This window comes from Lepidochelys kempii, chromosome 2 (assembly GCF_965140265.1).
Source record: "Lepidochelys kempii isolate rLepKem1 chromosome 2, rLepKem1.hap2, whole genome shotgun sequence".
NCBI classification, from domain to species: Eukaryota; Metazoa; Chordata; order Testudines; family Cheloniidae; genus Lepidochelys; species Lepidochelys kempii.
Genome location: NC_133257.1, coordinates 198,719,593 through 198,742,238, shown reverse-complemented (window position 1 = coordinate 198,742,238; position 22,646 = coordinate 198,719,593). Strand labels below are relative to the sequence as shown.

Below are 22,646 nucleotides of genomic sequence, written 5' to 3'. Positions count from 1 at the left end.
CCACTTGGCTTTCCTAGAACTTAGTTCAACTTCAGAGTCTGTCACTCATATTTTTATTTGGCATACAGCAAAGCTACGCTGAGTTAATCACACTCAAGCGTAGTGGGTGTGTATAGGGCATACCACACACCCAAAGTTACACTGCAAACCTCTTCCTTTATATACATTTACACATTATATTGCATTTTGCTATACAGTGCATCACATGTTTTGGGATTGGCTTGGGACAGCACACACTGTCCATACATGACTTACTCTTTACCTCATCTTATATTCCAGGCTCATTTTAGTTATTGTTATTTTATCCATTATAAATGGTTTCCTGGGTTTCCCCCTTGTTTTAACTAGTACAGACATTCTGCTTTCAGCCTACTGATAATACTGTCTCCCAAAAAATGAGGCCTCACCCATGTCCAATTAGTCATGTCAAGCCAGGTCTACACTTTTCAGAGCCAAGAACAGAATCTAGGATTCCTGATCATCAATATTCTACTGCTGACTAGTAAACAGTTGTGTAAGCCACTCAGAAAGCACATGTCAAGTTCTCATTCAGTGGCTAATCCACAAAGTGGCTAGCAATTATTAGCATAGCTCAAACAGTAATTGGCCTAAGCTAGCAATTTGAAGATCAAGGGGTTCAAAGCCTGCTACTGATTTATGCGGGCAGATGGCTCTGTGTGGTTCACAGAGTGAAAAGACTTCTTTTAAACTTTGTACTTAAATACAATCTATACATTATGGTGGGAATCAACAAAATATACGTGTCACATTTCAGCTGTTTGTCACACATTTTGCTTGTATGATGCACTTGTCGATGTGCGGGTTGTGTGCCTCTCCATGCCCGAGGCTCCGAATCTGATAGCTCTGAACTTCAGAGGCTAGTTCTTTAGCATAAACGCTAACAGTTCATGTTTTTAGCTCTGGAGTTCAGCCCTGGTGTCAATCACAGTGGTGGCTGTCACATATTGGCAGGTTTGAAGGTTGAGGAGCATGCTTCAGGAGGGTCAACGTAGTCAGGGGCACCTTAACAACACAGCTTCTCTTTTCAATTCCCAAGCAGGTGCAGCTCCCTTTCTCCCTACTTCTTGGTAGCTATCCACTGAGGTACCCTAAAGCCTATATAAAAAACCTAAGAAATCAACTAACAAAAGTAATTTTTAGTAGCAATTAAGGACACACCCCAGCCAATTAAAACCTTAAAAGCATGGATATAAGAAGTTAAGGTAGAATGCTCTTGTATGCTCTGCCACCTTCGTTACCTACAACACAGTTGATAATGGACTCCAACACACCATAAGACTTTCACTTGCTCATCCAACAAATACCCAAAAGCAATATACGTCCCAACTTCATCAAACCTGCACTCTCAGGGATATGCATGTTATAGGCATTAGTAACATTACTAATTTTCTTTCTCATCACCAGGGGGAAAGGTGTTTGACAGTTACTCTAAAAGCAAGGCTAAAGCCTACATCAAGGCCAGCATAGTCCGAGATCTGAGGTGCAAGCGATTTGGCATTGACAAAAGTGCTTCATGGCCATTGCCACAGTCACAATGGATAGGCTTTACATACTTCTTCCTTTCTGAGAAAGAGCTCAGATTAGAGGTCCATTTTGCCATATTGTATGAAGGAAATAGGAATGGCACTTAAGGAGCATGACCTTGCTCATTTCTGATAGGGCCCCTGACCTGGCCACTATGCCCTCTGGTGCACAAATTATGGAGTACCTCAAGATTTGGTAGAGGGTCAGTCATCAGTTGATGCAGAACTCATATAAGTATCAGGGCATACAGATATTCATATCCTTCTGTTTCTTCTATGTGTTGTGTGGGGTAGGGAGAAGCTTACTGGGGTAATGGTGGGAAACTATCAAGCTTAACATTGCATTTTCAAGCCATCTCTTTTGGCTCAGGAACTGCAAATAGGGCTTGGGACTGGTCTCATCTGGTACCATCCAGCTGCTAGATTTGAGACTTTAATTCCCCCTTCCTGCCGTGCACATTTACTAACAATGAAGGATCAACACTGAATTAGCCTGCGTGGCAATTCCCATATTGTCTACTTTAGCCTTCCTCCCCCCACAACAACCTTATGTTTTGTGTGGGCTGTTCACATCCTTCCTTTCTCCTCTCCCAGCCCCAATAAAAACCAAACAAATAAATAACCCATACATAAATTTAATTAAAAATGTTCACATTAAAAAAAATGAACAAAAACAAAACTGGAAATGGATATTTGAATGACTAATTTCAGCATGCTTTTGGACTTCAGACTTGTGTTCTTGTGCCTCAACATCTATGGTGTCTTTGCTGAGATGCTCCTTCCTTATTTCACATTTGCTGTCAGATTGCATCTGTTGCTTCCCCTCTTTTGTATAGCTTTTTTATGACTCTGCAGGAAGGAATGATGTTGAATCAGAAGACTCCTCCTTCAGTAAGGATTATAGGGCACAGTATGCTCCAGGGGGCTTTCAAGAGGGTAGCAATTTATTGGCCTGCATCATAGATGGCCTTCACCTGGGGGAAATAGTTAATTTTAGTGTATGACCAACTGATCTACAAGCTTCAGCATCTGCTCTAGCTCATATACATTAAACCTCACTGTCCCTTGGCTTACAGACATCAATGTGGTTGTGGACAAGGACATTTATGCTACTAATTTAAGACAAGTGGGTCTGCCACCTCCGCTGAAAAAGGCTGTTACATCATCTGTACTACTCTGTTAGGCAATCTGCTGTTAGTTTGGTTAGATACAGGCAGACTGGTAGTTGCCTGGTCAAAAATATCAAGTTATGAAAGCTTTTTGCCCATTCAGCCAGGAGCTGTGGATGTTGATGCAGAAGAGCATCCCTTCCAATTACCTCCAACTATTGGGTCCAAATGAAGTACATCTCTTGGATGTTGGGAGCTGATGTCGTTATTTCCATGGTCTGTTTCAGTGCAATATTCTACTGTTTCTCTTTTTGGCTTTTATATGTAGCTACAATCCAACTTCTACAAACTTATTCTGTGTCCTATCCATAGAATAATATATTCCTGAAGTTACCTGTTTGTCCTAACTTCTCCTTAATGATTTTGTTCAGTTTGGCTGTTTCCTAGGAAAATTCTGTCCTGAGTTATTGGGATCACTTTAAACCTAAAGCCCTATGTAACAGGGTGGTTTGCTTCTTTAAGGGTCAGAGAGTCTGGGGCCAGAGGCCCTTCAAAAACAGGTGTTTGGGCCTTGTAGAGGGGATTATCAGACCCAGCTGGGAAGGAGTCAGGTGACAGTTTGATGAGCAGTTGATTCCTATAAAGGCTGAAAGAGCTCAGTTGAGGAGAACTATAGAAGCCAGTTGGTGCTTGTGCTGGGGGATGCCTAAGCAGACTGTTTCTAGACTGGAGAAGAGCTGCCAGGAGGGATGCCTGTGGGTCAGGGTAAAGGTTGAACTGCTTTTCTGGGGGGGTCTGCTAAAGACTGTCAATATAACCACTAAACAGTGCCCTGAACAGATGCTAGGTGAAGCATTAATCCTTTCTGGGATGGGGAGACAAGCCAACAGACTACACACTAAGACTCTTTAATAAGGTATCTAGGTTACAGATGTTGTTGTTCGTGTCTGGACTGTATGAGTATTCACAAAGCACTCATTAAACTCTCTGTCACAGCATGCACTAGGCTCACTGCTAAAACTAGAATTAACTTGGGGCAATCACTTCTTCAATTGTTCCGAAGTCTTGGTAAGTAATCTGGAGGGGATAGTCCCTGGACGTTATAGGCAGCAGTTTTTCCCTACAGAATGGAATTTAGAAGTTTACCAAAGCAAGCTAATGAGCTCTAAGTCCTGTGCAGTCAGATCTGATTCTCAGCTGCCATTCAGTGTTCCACTGACTGAGATGTAAACTTCTGGCAAAAATTACGCCAGTCAGGAGCCCCTGGCTCTAAATAGTGCTGAAGTGGATTATCTGGATTTGAGCTGTTGGACATCTTGCATTGGCTTTCATCTGTTCTGAATGACTTACAACCAGATTTGCATTCCATAGCATATGGAAGCACGGTTGATGCCTCCAACCATTTTGTGGCTTCTCCCTCTTGTTTTGATCAGCTTCCTGTGACTTTGAGTATGACTTATTCTTGCCATTAACATAGAGACTTGGTGTCATATGGCATCAGCTATCTTGAAGGAATTTCTTGGTGTCTCCAAAGGATTCTCAGCTCATGACCTTGGGAAAGTTTTTGATTCCTTGAGAAATACTGTGCTGCCTCAAGGAGTTGTCTTATTACCAAGTGATTGCTTGAGCAGGTATTATCTCCATGAGAGATTGTCCCTTAACTTGAATAACTTCTAACCTCAAGGGGTGTCTCAGGTGAGCCCCCAGTATTTCTGGAGTGCATCTGATTGGGGGTAGTTACATTTAGAGATGTCAAAACATTCTGGAATATTTAAGTCTCAAGATGCTGAAACCTCTTTGACATTTTAGTGTACCATATTCGGAGTGCTAGATAGCTTGTTCTCCCCTCAATGTGTCAAGCCCTGAAGGCATGCCATGGTGGTTGTTTCAGTATTGTTCATGATCTGTAAATTGCCAAGGAAATTTAATGCTGAAATTTCTCTCTGCTCGTTGACCTACAAACAAGTCATTCTAATAGGCACGTGTCACAATTTGAGTAATTTAAGATCAAGTAGCAGTTGAGCATGTTTCCTTTACCATGTAAATATAGCTAGAGTTCTACACTATTACAGCAAACAAGATATGCAAATTAGATGTCAATTGCAATTAACTGAGGAAAAGTGCCATTTCCTCCTGGCACAACATGCAGCATTGATTATGTACATTATGGCTTTCTTTCATAATGTGGGTTGTTGAACCAACCAATTGACCTTTAGGCAGAACAGCATGCACTGCTGGTATGCCTCTCAGGAAGCTGCTGAGCTTCACTGTTTGAAATATGTAGATAGAATAGGGTTCCAATTCAAAAATAGGTACTTGTATCCATGGATGCCAGGTTTGTATAATTTTTGGTGGTACCCAGAATGGGTCCAAGCAGAGCTGTCCCACCCATAGGACAGACCGGGGCAACTGCCGTGGGCCCCATGTTTTGGGGAGCCCCGTGCTTCAGGGGGACATGGGATCCAGGGTGGCCTGGGGGTTTAGTGGGGAGCCTGGTGCTGGCAGCAGCGAGCGACCCGGCCCCAGCCCGCCCCAATCCACCCTGCTGGCTCCCACATCGCTTCGGGGGGGGGGGAGCAGAAGCTGGAAAGGATTGAGGCTTGGGGGAACGGGTGGAATGGGGGTGGGGAGGGGGCAGAGCAGGGGCAGGAAGAGGCAGGGCAGAGTGGGGCAGGCTGGGGCTGGGTCGCTCGATTCTGCCGGCGCTAGGCCCCCCCGCTAGCTCCCAGGCCACCCTGGACCCAGCATCCTGCTGAAGCATGAGGCCCTGCAAAGTGTGGGGCCCGGGACTTTTGGATGGGACAGCTCTGAAAATATAATCCCAAACATTGGTGTAGCCGAGCCCACGTTCCTGAATATTTGTGGAGCAAGGGCATCACAGGCACATATAACTCACCGCCTATGCTTGTATCTTCATTTTATATACTATTACAACAGATTCTGTAAGAACTGTTTACCTCTTTCAAGAAGAGATCCAAGATGCTCACATTCCCTTTTTGATACTATAAATGACATCATAGCTACAGATTTGGGACTGGTCAGAAGAGGGCTCAATGGACAGTTGTCTCTCTTTCCCAGCCAATCAGATTGCTCTGGAGTAGAACTACAGGATAGCAATTTTGTGAGCATTCTAACCTCAGATCACATAACTTTGATTTTAGTAAGGATGATTTTTTTTTTTAGTGGCTAGCAAGTCCTGCCAGTCAAACACTGGAGCCACTGGACTCCAAGAATGTAGTATTCTTGCAGCTTATAGTTTAAGACAATGGCAGGTAAATAAGTTTGTCTTCAACATGAGGAAGGCTTGTACGAAAGCCTCAGAAGTTCACTAAGCAGACAAAATATCAGCAATGCAAACAGTAGGTAATATCAATCTCAGTATCAAGAAGGAAACGTTTGTGTTGTTGGACTCTTCCCTTACCTTAATTTTTTGGGGAGCTGCATGTAAGAAGCACTGGTAAGCCAAGGCAGTATTGTGTTATAATACCTCCTCATGACGTTTAACAATGTAATTGAAGGTGAATCTATCTAAAATGCCTGCTTAAGATAGAGTGAGTTTTCACTTTACATAGGGAAGATTGACTGTCTTGCAATGGGTGGGGAGGCTACCTGTTCACAAAGGCCTAATAAGTGAATAGTGGATCAAATCAACCTGTCCTATCACTTAAACCCACTCCATTTAGCTGCTCTGAATGGTCTCTGTTCTCTAAGCCTCCAATATGACATTTGGCTTCCACTAAGCCTGGATATAAAGAAGAAGCGATTTATATGAATATAGAAGCAAATCCCTGTATGTGCTCGGAGCTGCAGACTTTTTTTTCTCCATAGCTCTATTTTCTCCTCTCTCACTAGTATGGTCTGTTTCTGCTGCTTTTTCACTCAAAATGATCATATTTTCAGAGTTATTTTATTACCTGCTGCCTAAGCTGGCACCATACTTTATGCTGTTTCTTATTGAAGTTGATTGGGTCTTGGAGAGAGTGTCACAAGTGAGCAAAACTGTTAAGGTCAAATGCGGTCATCTTGGGTCATGCGACCTCAGCATGTCTTTATTCAAATCCTGTAAGTTCAGTATGTGCATCTCTTATAGAAGAGAGGAGATGTGTGGATTCCCGCATTCCTCCTTCTGTCCCCCACCCCATTCCTCCTGTGGCTCCCATGTCACAGGATCAGTTTATTCAATACGTCGAACGCAGCCAAACAGATTTGAGTAATGACATCATAAGCACTTTCAGTTCACTTGGGCAGATTTAAGGAATGCTCCGCTGATCAGCACTCAGCTAGGTCTGAGTTTAGCATGTCTCATACAGAGCAGGGGAAATATTTTTTCCACAGACCCTTGTCTGGTAGAGGATACTCTCTGGCCAGGACCAAATGCTGTGGCTGAAGAATGCTCAGGGAGGCCAGCTGTGGTCAGGTGAACTAGATCATTGTCTAACCGTCTGGTTGTCTAATTCACATGCCCTAATGGAGCTCCTGGTTAAGAAATTTTCCCTGATATCCAAATTAAACTTCTCTGTGTTTGCATTCATTCCATTACTATTAATTAGCCCCCCAATCCCCAGAGGCTTCCTACACAATTCCTTTACATCCTTCCAGTATCTGGAGATTATTTTCCTCTCCCTTTAGTCACTTGGCTAACCAAGTTATACATATTTTGTTCACTCACTCAAATTAATTTCCCCCCCTTATTTTAATTGGTTTTCTTTTAATACTCTCCAACTTATTAACATATTTCTGGAGATAAAGCGTTTGGACCTGGACTCAACACAGTAGCTGTGGTCTCACTGCTGGTGTATGTAGTACATCCTTGGCTCCTGCTAAGGCTGATGATTATTCCGTAAGTTAGAGCACACATGGTCATTTTTTAAGCATAAGTCATCTTTTACAAGTCCCTTTAGGGCAGTGGTTCTTAACCTGGTGTGCACGCACCCCCTGGGGCTGCAAGATGCCCTTTCTGGGGGTGCAAGACATGCCAGATTTTTTTAGAAGGTAAATCATCGAAAACACAAATTAAGCACAGGCAGGTAAGTATAACTACTTTGTTTCATCAAAACTATGTATTTATTAACATTATACATTTTTTAATGATTACTGTAATATACAAACAAAAATATATCTAGGTTTAAAGAACTGACCTACTTCAACGATTTTTGATAAGGGGTGTGAGAACATATTTTGAGAACCAAAGGGGTGCAGGCTGCAGTAAAGGTTAAGAACCACTGCTTTAGGGTGACCAGATGTCCTGATTTTATAGGGACAGTCCAGATATTTGGGGCTTTTTCTTACATAGGCTCCTTTTACCCCCCACCCCCGTCCCAATTTTTTACCCTTGCTGTCTGGTCACCCGAAATCCCTTTAATGTACTAAATTAACTGGAATAGGTAAATTGTCTGCCAACAAACCACTGCATTAGGCAGTTTAGCACAGGGACATAACTGATACACTAGATAGGAAATGCAATAGCTATATAGAGATTGAACTTGTGAAAACACCTTGAGCATGATTAGATGCATTAATAATTTGTTACTGTGAAGATAAGAAACTGCAACTTACTAAGGTAAACTGAATTTGCTAAGGGGAGGCTTGATAATGAAGTATGGAGCTTTTTATCATTCACTAGTCAAAATCTGCCTAAATGGGCAGTGATCAAGTGTTTTTCAGGCTAAGAAAGCTTGTTAACTGAGTTGCCCATGGACCACCTACTTACTCATCAAGTATGGTTGTCTAATATAATGTTTTTCCACTTTTTAAAGCTATGTGTATGCCCCACTTGTATGACATTGTATGTATGTTTTCAGTTAGTCACTGGCCCTCCTCCCTGTCTGAAAGTTTGTCAGTAACATTCTAGGTTCTCCAAATTTTGTACCTTGTAATAAACAGAGTGTGATGTTATAGCTAACTAGACAGGGGACCAAGATGTGTTGTATGGTGAACCTTCTACTCTAATATGGGAAGATGGGAGAGTTTTTTGGTCTTGAGGTCAGAGGTGGAAGTAGGAGAGGGTGGCAGACTGCTGTTGCCAGTCATCTAAAACCAACCTGACATCTGGATGCAAGTAGTATTCTTGTATGTTCCTTCCTTCCTTCTAGAGGCAGCTGCTGCTCTGACATATACTTAATGAGTGCACCCAGGATTATTATTTTTTTAGTAGCATATCTAACCAAACGGGAATTAATTCAGGCCTGTGCTATAGAGGAGGTCAGACTAGATGATCACAATGGTGCCTTATAAATATAATCGATGAAGATGGGAATTGGCCTCCCCCAGTGAGTTTTGCTAAGTACCACCTAACAGCAATTACACCCCACTACATTGATGGCACCTTCAGAGTAGTAGCTGAGCAGACAAAAGCATTCCCTGCCCTCCCATTCAGCATAGCAGGACAAGAAAAGAGAGATGGGAGAATTAAGTTAAGGGCTGTCCAGCAGGCAACAAGTCATTCAGTTTTTGCTTGTTCAGACCAGACTTTTGGTTGCTCCAGTTTTCAGCCAACAGACTTTTTCCTGGTCTAGTAAAAGTGATTACTATTTGATAGTTATATGAGGAGCTACATAAAATTTGTGGCCACATGAAAAGCCTCCTCAATAGCTAAAGTTTCATGACTGGGCATGAAAACTCAACTTATGTCAGAGGCTGTCCTTCCAGAATATGGTTAAGGCACACTCAGGGAAGCATGCAACACTACTGCTGAATCTTTTCTGAGGCTAGAGCATTCTACAGTGATGTTAATCTAGCATTTTTCATTAGCACTGAGACCCCTATGTATGTACTCCTGGAGGAATTCTGCGCCGAAAAGTTAAAAATTCTGTGCACAATATTTTAAAATTCTGCAAATTTTAGTTGTCAAAATAACACTACATAATCATGCCAGTTTCATTTATTTTGGTAATTTATTTCAAAATACCTGTCAGCAAGTATGTCTAACAATACAGAGACACAAAAATTCCCCCAGGAGTAGAGAGTTAAAGAAACCCCTATGACAACACAGTTCCTGCTTCTCTGCCCCCTCCAGCCCAGAGCCCAGCCATGCCCCTCATCCCAGATTCCTGTACCCCTCCCCCTCAGAGTCCAGCTGCGGGGGCCCCCTAGCCCAGCTAACTGCATCACCACCAGCACCCAAGCCCAGCCATAGCTCCCCCCCATGGATTCAGAGGGAAAAACAGCCTGATGCTGGGTCCCAGGCTTGAAATGAGTTTCCTGCATGCCGCTGTCTCCTTCCCTTAGGGCATGCGGGGAACTGCAGCTGCCAGGAACCCTCTAGCACTCTCCCCAGCAGTGTCTTCTATGTTCAAGCTGGGCTCTGCCAGGTACAGCGGCCCCTAGTGGCAGCCAGCAGCACTTCAGCCCATTTCTGCATGGGAAAGGAAATTCTGCGCAAAAAACATTTCTGCAAAATTCTGCAATGCGCAGTGGCGCAGAATTCTCCCAGGAGTAATGTACGGGAGACCAAGAGCAAATGTGACATTGTAGGTGGGTAGGAGAATCCCAGGATGATAGCTTCCTTCACAGCATTATTCTTAAACTCAGGAATGACCCTTTTGCTGCAGGACAGTACTACAGGACCAGTCGGAACTTTTCATAACTATTGAATCAGGGGGGAACTGGTTTCGCTCTTCCTGGAGCTCATCAGCTGTAGGTAACTGGTTAAATATAATAGGCCAAACTCTGCCCTGATTCACCTCAATGAAGTTGCATGGATCATAAGTCACGGTAGAATTTGAGAAGCATGTATTCTCCACCCTCCCAGGGCTGCCATGGTATTGACCAGAGACAGTTTTCAATCAGTAAAATCATGGTTTTTACCACCCAAGGAAAAACTAGTTAATCCCAGTTTAAAGCATTTTCTATTTTGAAAACTGTTTCGTTAATGCACACCACACTAAACTTAGTTTAATTATATAGTCAAATTGTGGTGACATAAGGCAGTAGATTCATAGATTAATTTATGGTTACACAAATAATAAGTAAAACGGCAGTGGGTGTAATACTAATATATGTAACTAACACTGAACATCTGAATGTCTATACATTTTGGTTTGGTATTTTCTCAAGGAAGTTACATGTCATGATTCATTTCAGTTTTCAATATTATATAAACAAAAGTCATATGAAAATGACGACAACACAGAGTTGAAACTTTAAGCAATCAGAAGCATGCAGAGTTGCAGATTACCAGTCCAGGTCCATTTGGCCACATAGCAGTCTGCCGCAGAAGACCAACTTTGATGTAGATAGACAGACCACGCCTATTCCTCAGTTTTAAATGGATGTATCCAACATTTGAAAAGATTAATTCTATGCTTGCTGAACTTGCTGGACATTGATCCAATTATTTTACCAGTTTCCCTGTTTAAGCTGGTTTTACCAGTGCCCTGTCCTAAACTAGTTTTCCACCAGGAAATTGCCAACCCTGTACCCCCACCTCATTGGCTCATTAGAAGGTTTTTAATAACTTATTTTAAAAAGCCTGTTACAGTCTGTAAATGGTCAAATATTGTAAAGTTTTAGCAAAAAGCTTCATTTATTGAATATTTTTTATTGTATTCAGATGATGTTCCATCCCAGAAACAAACATTTCAATGCATTTGAACCTGGACCTATACCTGCAACTGGAAATATGCTGAATCCTATCTTAAGCCTAAGACTGGGTACTGGAAACATCAACATACCACTCTTTTGGTATGATCATCACCTCATCTAGGCAGAGATCAGAGCCATCTTGCCTTCCCACTACAGGAGTGAGCAACCAAAACTATTCCACCCCTGAAAATTCCTGAAGTCCATAGGTTTTCAACTCACCATAGGAAAACAAGCCACCCAAACACAAGGCAGAAAGCTAGAATGCAAGTGGCACAAAAATCATTCTGAACCCCTCCAGCAGCAGCACAAACAACACTCACAGAACTGTGTCACTGCAATAAAGGAGGCAAAACAAGCCATCCACTTTTCTGCAGTGAGTGCAACAGAACCACAACCAGCAGAGCTAAATTTGCAGTGAACTGTCTAATCAACCCATATGGCATAGCTCAGACATCAGACCCAGAACTGACCACTGTGAAGAGCTCTCAGCATATTCCACTGATAAAATCAATCAAATGTGTATAGAGCTAACTGGGAAAAAATATTCACTGGTCAGAGTGGAATTATTTTCCCCAGCACCTTTGAGTTTGGCTCCATCACTCATGAAAAAGCTCAAGAATTCCTAAGAAATATTAGAGCCACAATCTGTGAAATGGATCCATATCCATCCGAATAGAAACAGTCAAGCCTCCTTCAGAGAAACATCTACTAAGCTCCTAGAAAAAATGCAATAGTTCAACCAATCCTCAAGAAGCCAACACTCAACCCTGAAGATCTCTCAAACCACCATCATGTCCCCAACCTCCTGTTCCTGAGCAAAATAATTGAGAAAATAGTAACTACCAAGTGCCAACATCCTGGATACATCACGATCTGGTTCAGACCAGGGCACAGCAAAAACTGCTCTTCTGGCACCAAATGATGTTTTTTTCATGGCCATGGACATACGAGTCTTCGGCTCTTGTTTGGCTCGTTGTTAAGCCCGGATGACCTGGTAATTTCCAGAAACGTCGTCTTTCACCCCCAGCTTGCTAGGAAACATCTCCCCATCTTCCCTGATGAGTACCTAGCCACAGTAATCCATCTACTTGTCACCTTCACGTAGGATTCCTGTAACTCACTGCAGCTGAATCTGAACGTGAAGGCTTGCATAGGCTCCAACTGGTACAGAATGCATCTGCGCACCTTCTTCACGGATTAAGACACTGAGTACACCCAGGCCTGCACTCACGTCCTTCCACTGGCTTCCCGTCAGTTTCTGATGCTAGTTTAAAAGCCTCGATCCTAATTTTCAAAGCAATCAACAGATCAAGCCGCAGCTACATCAAAGACCAAATGTCCATCTATGAAACATTGCAACAGCTGCACTCTTCTTTATGATCTACATCAGGGGTGTCAAACATGCAGCCCACAAGGTTCTTTTGTGCGGCCTGCCAAGCTCCCTGCGCGCCCCCCGCCTCTCCCCCGCTTACCTCCAGGCCAGAGGTGGCCAAACTACAGCCTGTGGGCCAAATCCGGCTGCGGCATCGCCCCCACGGTGGAGCGCAGAACCATGTCTCTGCGGCCCCGGGGTGAGCCTTGCTCTCGCTTCCAGGCACCACCAACCGCAGCTCCCACTGGCCGGGAACGGGTAACCGTGGCCAACGGGAGCTTCGGGGGAGGTACCTGGAAGCGAGAGCAATGTGGAGCCCTCTCCCCCCCCCCACTCTGCAGGGACCTGGTTCTGGCCGCTTCCTGGAGCGGAGACCGCACCCCGAATCCCTCCTGCACCCCAACTCCCTGCCCTGAGCTCCCTGCTGCACGCCGCACCCTGCATCCCTCCTGCACCCCAAGCCCCTGCCCTGATTCCCCTCCTGTACCCCTCCGGCACCCCACACCCCACCTCCCTGCTCTGAGTCCCCTGCCGCACCCTGACCCCCTGCTGCACCCCAGCCCCCTGCCCTGAGCCTCCTGCCACACCCTGCACCCTGACCCCCTACCTGACCCCCTACTGCACCCCTCCTATACCCCACACCCCAACTCCCTGCCCTGAGCCCCTGCCACACCCTGCACACCTCCTGCAAGCCCTAGGTGCAGAGAAGGAGCGGAGTTGGGGTGGGAACTTCAGGGAAGGGGTTGGAATGGGGGCAGAGAAGGGGTGGGAAGAGGCGGGGCCACAGCAGGGCCTCATGGAAGTGGAGGAGTGGGGGCGGGGCCGGAGGCAGCGAGGGGTGTGTGTCAGTGATGCGGCCCTTAGGCCAATGTACTAGTCCTTATGTAGCCCTTGTGGTCATTTGAGTTTGAGACCCCTGATCTACATTGTCTCAGACCAGGATGAAGCATCTGAGAGCTGGGGACAAAGCATTCTCTGAGAGGACCTGACTATGGAACAATCTTGCAGAGATCAGGCAGTCTAGTGTCTGACCATCTCCTGAGGGAGCAAGCCTTGACTTCAGCTGAGCATTGCCCGCTCCAACGACAGATAGGTGAACGGCTGTGCCACAGGCCATCAGGGTAGCTGAGTAATATAAGGTGCTGCGTTCAGGGTGCAGTCTCCTCTGGAGTCATGGGTTTGTATCCCACCCCAACATGACAGGAAGGCTCTCTCGGAGAGGAAACTTTTGGACTGTAAGTGACACTTGCAAGTTGAATACCCCTGCCAACTCCTTCCCTCCCATCACCTCCATCAAAAAAAGCCTACCCAAAACAGAGTTCTAACTGTATAAAGGGTGAAGAGAAAGAAAACCCATGAATCCACCTGAGACTTTGCTAATGATTTTACGTAGAAGATGTTCAGATCCTACACCAATGGGAGGCAGTATAAAACCCTAAGGTAGGTAAATAGATAGTTCTTTGTACATTACCTCATCTCTTTGAGAATTAAGCCATTTTGTACTTAAATTATCTAGGTCCTTTTTGTAAATAAGGTAGAACAGGAGAGCTAAAGTCAGGACTTCTTGGGTTTAGTTCTACCATTGGGTGAACTTAAGTAAGTTACTTAACCCCCACTGGGCTTCTGTTTCTTCATTTGTAAATGGGTATAATACTTTATGCACTGACATATTATAAGGTTTAATTAACAGTTACAAAATCAAATAATCTGAAATGAGCTATACTATTAACTATCATTAACCTTTTTACAGAAGCACTGAGTTTTGCACATCCTTGGTGCCTTTTCTAACTATAGTCAAACTGACTGCTTGCTGTGAATGGACATTAGGCATACACTGACTGATAAAGCTTAAAGGTCTGATTTTCACCTGCAGCTTCCATTTACTTCAGATGGATTTGCGGGTGCTGAGCAAGGTCTTCTGAAAACCAGGACCTTAAATGATATTTTCTGGGTTGCTTTTAATTAGTTCATGAAGAGGTTTGTAAATAAGTAGAAGTTCCCTGAACGTTTGAATGTCAAGAATGAGAGTAAGGACAATTCGGACAATTATGGTCCATCTTCTTAATCTCACATGCAAAACTTGGATTCACTTTGTCTGAAGAAAACCTCTCAAGAGTAGATTGTTGTGAAAGTGAAATGGGCTATGTTCAACATTTGAATCACATCCCAGAAAAGCCTTCAGGGGGGAATTAGTCTTAATGTATGAATGAGAAAAAATGAGATAGAAAAGAAAGGGGCTTTGGTTTCAGGCTCTGGAAAAGTTTTAGGGAAGGTTCCTATCTTAACCAGACTGCTGGCAATGAAGTTAAAAAAGGGTGGTGGGAAGAAATTTATTAGAGAATGGATTCACCAAGGGCAAGTCATGCCTGACTAATCTAATTGCCTTCTAGGACGAGATAATTGGCTCTGTGGATGAGGGGAAAGCGGTGGATGTGTTGTTCCTTGACCTTAGCAAAGCTTTCGGCACCGTCTCCCACAGTATTCTTGCCAGCAAGTTAAAGAAGGATGGGCTGAATGAATGGACGATAAGGTGGATAACAAGCTGGCTAGATTGTCGGGCTCAACCGGTAGTGATCAATGGCTCCATGCCTAGTTGGCAGCTGGTATCAAGTGGAGTGCCCCAAGAGTCAGTCCTCGGGCCGGTTTAGTTCAATATCTTTATTAATGATCTGGAGGATGGTGTGGATTGCATCCTCAGCAAGTTTGCAGATGACACTAAACTGTGAGGAGAGGTAGATATGCTGGAGGGTAGGGATAGGATACAGAGGGCCCTAGACAAATTAGAGTATTGGGCCAAAAGAAATCTGATGAGGTTCAACAAAGACAAGTGCAGAGTCCTGCACTTAGGACGGAAGAATCCCATGCACCGCTACAGACTAGGGACCGAATGGAATGTGTTACCTAGGGAGGTGGTGGAATCTTCTTCCTTAGAAGTTTTTAAGGTCAGGCTTGACAAAGCCCTGGCTGGGATGATTTAGTTGGGGATTGGTCCTGCTTTGAGCAGGGGGTTAGACTAGATGACCTTCTGAGGTCCCTTCCAACCCTGATATTCTATGATTCTATGATTAGAGAAGATTGGAAAACAGAATAAAAATTTTAATAAGCAGAAATCAAGTTACATGTCCAGTAGCATGGGAATCAGTTAGCAACAAACAGTTGCAACAGAGAAAAGGGAAGGAGGGAAACTGGGAGTAATTTTAGTAAGACTAGATATATTAAAATAAGCACATATTTACAAATAGATACCTGTTCATTTACCAATGAGAAGCCTAAAAGCCAAAATGGATGAACTAAAATGTTTGACATTAGGGAAAGGACCTCTACATAACTGACATTTTCGAAACACGATGGAATAAGAACCATCAATGGGATACTAAAATTCCTTGCTTCAAACTATACAAAGAAAGGAAGTCCCTGTCCCTTCCTCCCCACTCCCGCCGATGGCCCCCTGGTATTGTTAGTAAAACAGTCAGGGTCAGGTGACAAGCTTCAGTGAATTTTTGTTTATTGCCTCCGACCTGTCCGTGACTTCCACTAAAAATACCTGTGACAAAATCTTAACCTTAACTATCAGTCTCTAGATCAGAGGAGCAATGATGAAGTTTAAGACAGTTTAAAGAGGCAATAAAATCCACAACAGTAACAGCAACATCCAGCCAACCCAATATCATACAATGATTGAAACATCATTTATAAACACAGTTTGGAAAAAGTTTCTTTGGACAGCTTGTTCTGAAGCATACAAGTGGAGAAGCTATTCTAAACACAGTCCTGAGAAACAGACATGAGTTAATTCAGGAAGTGTAACTGAAATTTAAAGAACGGGGATATGGATTTTTAAAGAACTGAAGTTAAAAAACAAGATTAACTGAAAAGCTAAGCATCCTCTATACTGATTCCACTAATGTTAACTTCTTAACAGTTAGTCTTAGACAATGTAATACCCCAGGGCAAAGCATTAAAAAACCCTACACTTCCACAATATATAGTTAACCAACTTGTGGAATTCACTGGTGGTCAGTAGAGAGCTGGCTGATCACACGATGTTGGCTGTCTTCATTTCCTGCTGGTAATCACATATAAACCAGCTAAAAATACATAATACTTTCTTAATATTTACTTCTCCATGTAACTGCTGTACACAATTATGTATTTATTACCAAAGGAATGTTATGAATGCAAATGCTAGGGAAAGTGACCCATAAGATAATAAGATGGATCCACACTATGAGAAAGCTGAGAATCTCTTGCCTATCACTAATAGGATTTTTTTTAAAATTTGAGTTTTCTTCTGAACTATTCTGCATAGGTCATTTTTGGCTACAAGTTACTAAGCTGGATGGACCGTTGATTTGTGGAAATTCCATTGCTACTTTGGAAAAGTTTTCCATCAAAAAAACATACATTCAGTGAATCCTGTTCTGGAAATTGCACACTCAAGACCTTTTCTGTTGTGTCATTTGTTTGTGCTGGGCCTATAGCACATTCAGCTTTAAAGCTGGATGTAGATAAAGAACTTCCACAACCTCATTAAGATAATGGGAAAAGATGTTCCCAAGAAAGATACCAAGGGAATCAAATTTTCAGTTGTCCCCAGTATTCCAGTTATTTCTACTTCTGTCCTCATTAAAGTTTTTCCAAGTCTTATAAATACAATTCCTTTTACAGGATAGGTATTATAAGAGGGTTTTAAAAGGTGCTTACCATTTCAGCAGATTGTGCAGCTGATGTTTGTAGTTGCCTATTGACAGGGATTAGGGTTGAGTCAGCAGCTCTTGAAGACTGAGGTACAATATGCTGCATACTAGTTACAGTTTGAGAAGATCCTGATCTTTGGGTTTGACTTGATTCACTTAATCTGCTATTTCTCTCTCCAGCAATCAGATCTCGGATTTTGTGTAGTTGTTCAATTGAGGCTTCCTTAGGAAAAACAAGATGAGTTTCTCCCTGAAATGTAAAAAACATAGAAAAGTTAATTTTTATGTATTTAGTGCATGCAAATAAAACAATGCAGTTTAACCCTTTCTCTGCTGGTCTTGCTGCAGAAAGAAGAGGCATCCTTAACCTTAGAGACCCAGGAAAACTGGAACAAGATCTCAACGTTTCTAAAAGAATTTACCTATCTTCAGCTTGGATTAAGAGAGGAGGAGGAAAAGGGCCTCATGTTTTTATTTGTATATTATTACTCCAGAAGTAAGGGGAAGTGTCCAGTTTCTCCTCTAAACAAGGTCTTGTGCAGTAGTTGTGCAATGGGAAGGCTGGTAAAGAAACTGCCACGCCTGAAAGGAAATCCAGAAGCAGTGAAATGACCATGGTGCTAACATGGAGAGTGCTGAGCCAGAACAGCCTTAGCGAGATGGGGTAACTATAACTCAGATTTCTTCCCCTCTCCAAACACCTGAGAAAGATGGACTAGCATACTGTGCTGGAACACACCCCCCCTGGAGATGGTTACTGAAAATAAGTTTGTGACCTCCAACCTTGATTACCACAACTTGTACAGAGATGAAGCAGCATACTCTCAAAGCTCTAACTCATGCAAAATACAGCAGCAGTTTACCTAGTAACACAGGTGCCTGAACACAATCACTGTGGAGTGCAGTTATCTACACAGATTCTCCATTTAATACTATGCCATTCAAGGTGTTATCCGGGACCTCTTCATGAGATTAGCCTTAGAAACCTGAGGCATTACCTCTTCCTCTGCAATCAGGCTCTCCCATGACAACTACTTTCCATCAGGTCAATTATAATGTGTGACCAATAGAGGGAGGCTCAAAAATGCAAAAGACAGAGCTTTCACCAGCACTGGACTTAGATTAGAGAACTCAACTCCACAAGAGGTAAGAGTGACAATGGAACTAGCCAAATTCAGCTCTGGAAGCAAAATTTGTTTTTTTCAGTTTAGCTTTCCCTCAAATATTCCATACACAAATTAAAACTAGAAGCTATTTCTACTTCAAGAAACTTGGAGGGTACTCTGATGCTACAGTGATGGGGCCATATTAGCACACAAGGGGTGAAATCCTGGCTCCACTGAAATCCGTGGTAAAACTCCCATTGACTGCAATAGGGCCAAGATTTCACTCAGGATGTTTTTTTTACCTTAACCCTACAGATTTATGATGATGCTTTCCTTAACTTTCATGTTATTTGGCACTAGATATTTATGGACAAAGTAAACATATGCAAAATGAAAGGAAAAGTGCTACTTAAACTGCAAGTGGCCAGGAAGTAGAATCTGATGAAGTCTCCGGTCAAGCTCAACGGATGAGCTAATCACTTGTTTCAGGCCCCACAAGACCATAGGCTAATTCTGGATCTGCAGTTCCATCTGTAAGTGCCACAGGTGAAGGCAATTGTAGATGAACATGCACTGCTTTTAGCTTTATGCCTCACACATTTATCCTTGCTTGCAGCAATTCAGCTCATGGGCTGAAAGCTCCCAGATGTTGAAGTCAACTCTGCAAGATTGGACTTTGGTCCCTTCCAGTGTTTTTGTAACATATCTTGGTCTGCCTCTAAAATGAGTTCCAATCTGCAATTCTCTTTAAAAGATAGCCTTTGATATTCTACTGTCAAACATACGTGCACCAGAAATTCGAGTCTTCCCAAAGGGGAGAGCCCCTTTGAGGACCCTAAGGTGGTTATTTTGAGTTTCCGGAGAGAGAGAGAGAGACTAACTTAAGAGAGCTTGGTTAATAAGACTTTATTGATGTTTAAACTGAGAGGATTTTATTCCCAATTGGGTATTGGTACTACAGTTCCTTTAGAGGACTCATTTATTTACTTAATACAAGGAAAGACTTATTTCATTAAGACAATTATAACAATTTTAACAGTTTATAGCAGCTAAAGGTGTTGTTTACCATTATTAGCTATTATGATATATAACAATTTCTCCTAGACAACACACTTATTAAAACAAAAAGACACTTACTATACGAAAAAATGACTACTACTATTATGACTATTAATTAGCAGCTGCGGCTTTCACTATGCTTTGATGATTGCATGCAAAGGTTTTTGTTGGCTAAGACCCAGATTATTCTGTTTCGTCTATCTGGTTTAGGATGTGCCCTTGCCGATTTGTACTAGAAGCTAAGACCCGTGCTGTTTTGTTTCGTCTGCCCGGTTTAAGATGCGTCTTACCCGCTAGGATGCAGTGGAAGTCAGCGACAGCTCTTTTGGGCGTCCCCGGAGAGATCTTGCTGGTCCAAGGAAGAGTGACCTTTTATCGGCTACCAATAGGCAAGCATACACCCGTACAATCACCCCCTAGAGCAGCAAGCTGCTTTCAGGCAGAGGTTTTCAGGGTTTTTGCCTCGACCTTTGTTACTTCACCCCTAAGGTAGCAAGCTACCCTTGAGCAGAGCTTTTCACAATGCCTTAGCCGTTTGGTGCCTTAGGAGTCAACTCTACCGTCTGCACAGTTTGCTATGAGTGCTGCCTGTTCTTTTATACACTTACAAACCGGCATTTACTGACCGACCGTGAAGGCTGGTTGTTTACTTCTCACTGTCACGTGGGACCGAGTTGCTTTAAATTTGTGGTTAAAACCACAGTGAGCGTTTCCGTCTGACATCCATTCTTTTACTAGCGCTTAAGAGACTATAACCTATAACCTTATTCTAAGCTGCTGGCCTAAATTTTTATATAAGCTATGTTAGCAGTTAGTGCTAATATTGTTGGATCATATTAAAGAAGTTCTGTATTAAAATCACAAATGAGTTTGATTCCCCATAGTTTCAATTCCAGGGTATTACTAATTAAGAGGTCTCTTGGTTTTTGGTACTGTTTCTCTCCCTCTATGTGTGAAACTTGCAAGCTGCTAATTGTGTTAGTACATTCTAAGACAGAGTCTGTTCTCAAAGCAGTTCACAGAGAGAGAGACTCAAAGCAATACTCTAACAACAGAAACAGCACCCAGAGACTCCCCACCCTTTTGTTGTATTAACAATTGTGATTAAAATAGAGATAGAGGATGTATGTGGATGGATGCTTGGTGTGGATAATAACTGAATGATCAGGGAGGTGCCAGCCTAAGAATCCAGTGTCCATCGGCTGAAGAAGGCGTCAAGTGGAAATAACCAGAGGACCCCCGGAGGGCAGACTGGAATCCACCCAACAGCCTCAAGAATGGGAGAACCAAAGAACAAGATAACATCTAGCAGCAGGGAGCTGTCAGGAATGTGCTATCTGCTGATTGATTCAGCAACAGCATGATGAAGCAATTCCCATAGACTGGCATAGGAAGAAATTCCTATAAAAATAGACTCTAAAAAGTGAGAACTTTGGGGTCTGATTCTGCAAACCAACTTCCAGGGAGCACCAGATGAGCATCTGACAAGGCCCTGCTCCCTCCTCATGTCCAGGCCACCTGGCCAGTGGCTTGGCATGAGCAACTCTAAGGCTGGTAACTATGATAACAACCTTGCAGAACCTGTGTGTGTGGGTGTGTATATGTGTGTGTTTGTATGAATGAATGTGAGAATAAATATGAGATTGAATGGAATGTTATAGCTATAACTAACTGCTTACTATGATTCTTTCTGTATTCACAATAAATGTGGTATTTTGCCTTTTTCCCTTTAATAAGATCCTGCTGGTTTTTATTTTATTGGTATAACAATATCGCACAATACGGACCATGTGACCACAGCATCTCAGCTGTGCTCTCACTATAAAAGCTTAAATGTCTGATGTTGCAACACTCAAAGACCTCGGTATTTAGAATCAAATCTTGCCATTTAATTCCAGTTATCTGCTGTAGAAATCATGGAGGGTATTTGTCCAAGCATTTTATGTGGCATTAATAAGTTGTCCATGTATTGCAGCCATAGAGGAGAGTAGTGGTGATGATACATAGTGGTAAACATCAATTATGGTTTGCAGTCTGACATGGTGTTCATTCCAGAGACAACGCTAAAATTCTCTGAAGGCATCACTGGCTGCACCAATGCATTTCATAATGGTGTTGTCATCATTGTATTTAGGGTTACCATATGTCCATATTTTCCCGGACATGTCTGGCTTTTTGGTTCTTAAATCGTCGTCCGGGAAGAATTTTTAAATACCTAAAAATGTCTGGGATTTCGCCATTATTATTTTTCCCCAAAGAAGAGTTGATCATTCAAGAAAGAGAGTGAATGCTGATCACTCGAGAGAGTGCCCACTTTTTCCCCCTAGCTCCCAGTGCTTGCGCCGCAAAACAGCTGTTTCACATGGCTGGGATGGGGAACGCGGCACGCTCAGGGGAAGGGGGGGCCAGGATTTCGGGAAGGGGTTGGAATGGGGGCAGGGAAGGGGTGGAGTTGGGGCGGGGCTGGGGGGGCGCAAGCAAATCCTCCTCTTTTTTGAATGTTCAAATATGGTAACCCTATTGTATTTCAAAAAACACTGTGTAGGTAGCAAAATGTATCAACAACCTTGACTGGTACATAGTCAATAGGCAACAGGATAAGTTGCAGTATTTACCAGTGGAGCCTGGACTGCCACTTCTGTCTTCTTTAGGCTGATTGTTAAGTTAAAATATTTTGCTGCACACACAAAGTAATCAGCGAGTAACTGAATGCCCCTGAGGTTATGGGCCAGTAAAGCACAATCATCAGTGACAGTAATTCATGAATAGTTATCCTCATCACTTTTGTCTTCACACACAGGCAATGCAGATTTAAGACACCTCCATCCATATGGTACTTCATATAAATACACAATCAATGTCTCTGAATGCATCTATTAGAACAGCTGCAAACATGATGCTAAACAATATTGGGGTAAGAACACAGCCTTGTTTTACTCTTTTGATGACAACAGAGGAAGCTGAGAAGCAGCATTGGTCAAGGACACGAACCTTAATTCCTGCATGAAAAGATTTAATAATGATGACAAACTTATAGGAGGAAAATGAACTTGTGGAGTCCACAAGCCTTTTCAATTTACAGAGTCAAAGGTCTTAATACGATTGAGAAAAACTACATATAGGTCTTGATTCTGCTCACAACATTTCTCCTGTATTTGCGGAGTAAAAAGATCATA

The 22,646-nt window shown here is 42.8% G+C and overlaps 1 protein-coding gene and 1 long non-coding RNA gene across 3 annotated transcripts in view; one reads left to right on the top strand and one right to left on the bottom strand.

The window, feature by feature from the left end:
- Nucleotides 1-22,646, bottom strand: part of NGLY1 (N-glycanase 1) — a 47,921-nt gene that overhangs the window by 20,796 nt on the left and 4,479 nt on the right. For both annotated transcript variants that reach the window (XM_073333456.1, XM_073333455.1), the window contains one exon: nt 17,313-17,555. In XM_073333456.1, the coding sequence (XP_073189557.1) occupies nt 17,313-17,411 (99 nt within the window). In that variant the 5' untranslated portion in view covers nt 17,412-17,555. The remainder of the gene's footprint in view (nt 1-17,312; nt 17,556-22,646) is intronic.
- LOC140907451 (uncharacterized) lies at nt 13,523-21,175 on the top strand. Its single transcript, XR_012157501.1, has 3 exons — nt 13,523-14,048; nt 17,654-18,944; nt 19,681-21,175. It is a non-coding gene; the product is annotated as an uncharacterized lncRNA (long non-coding RNA).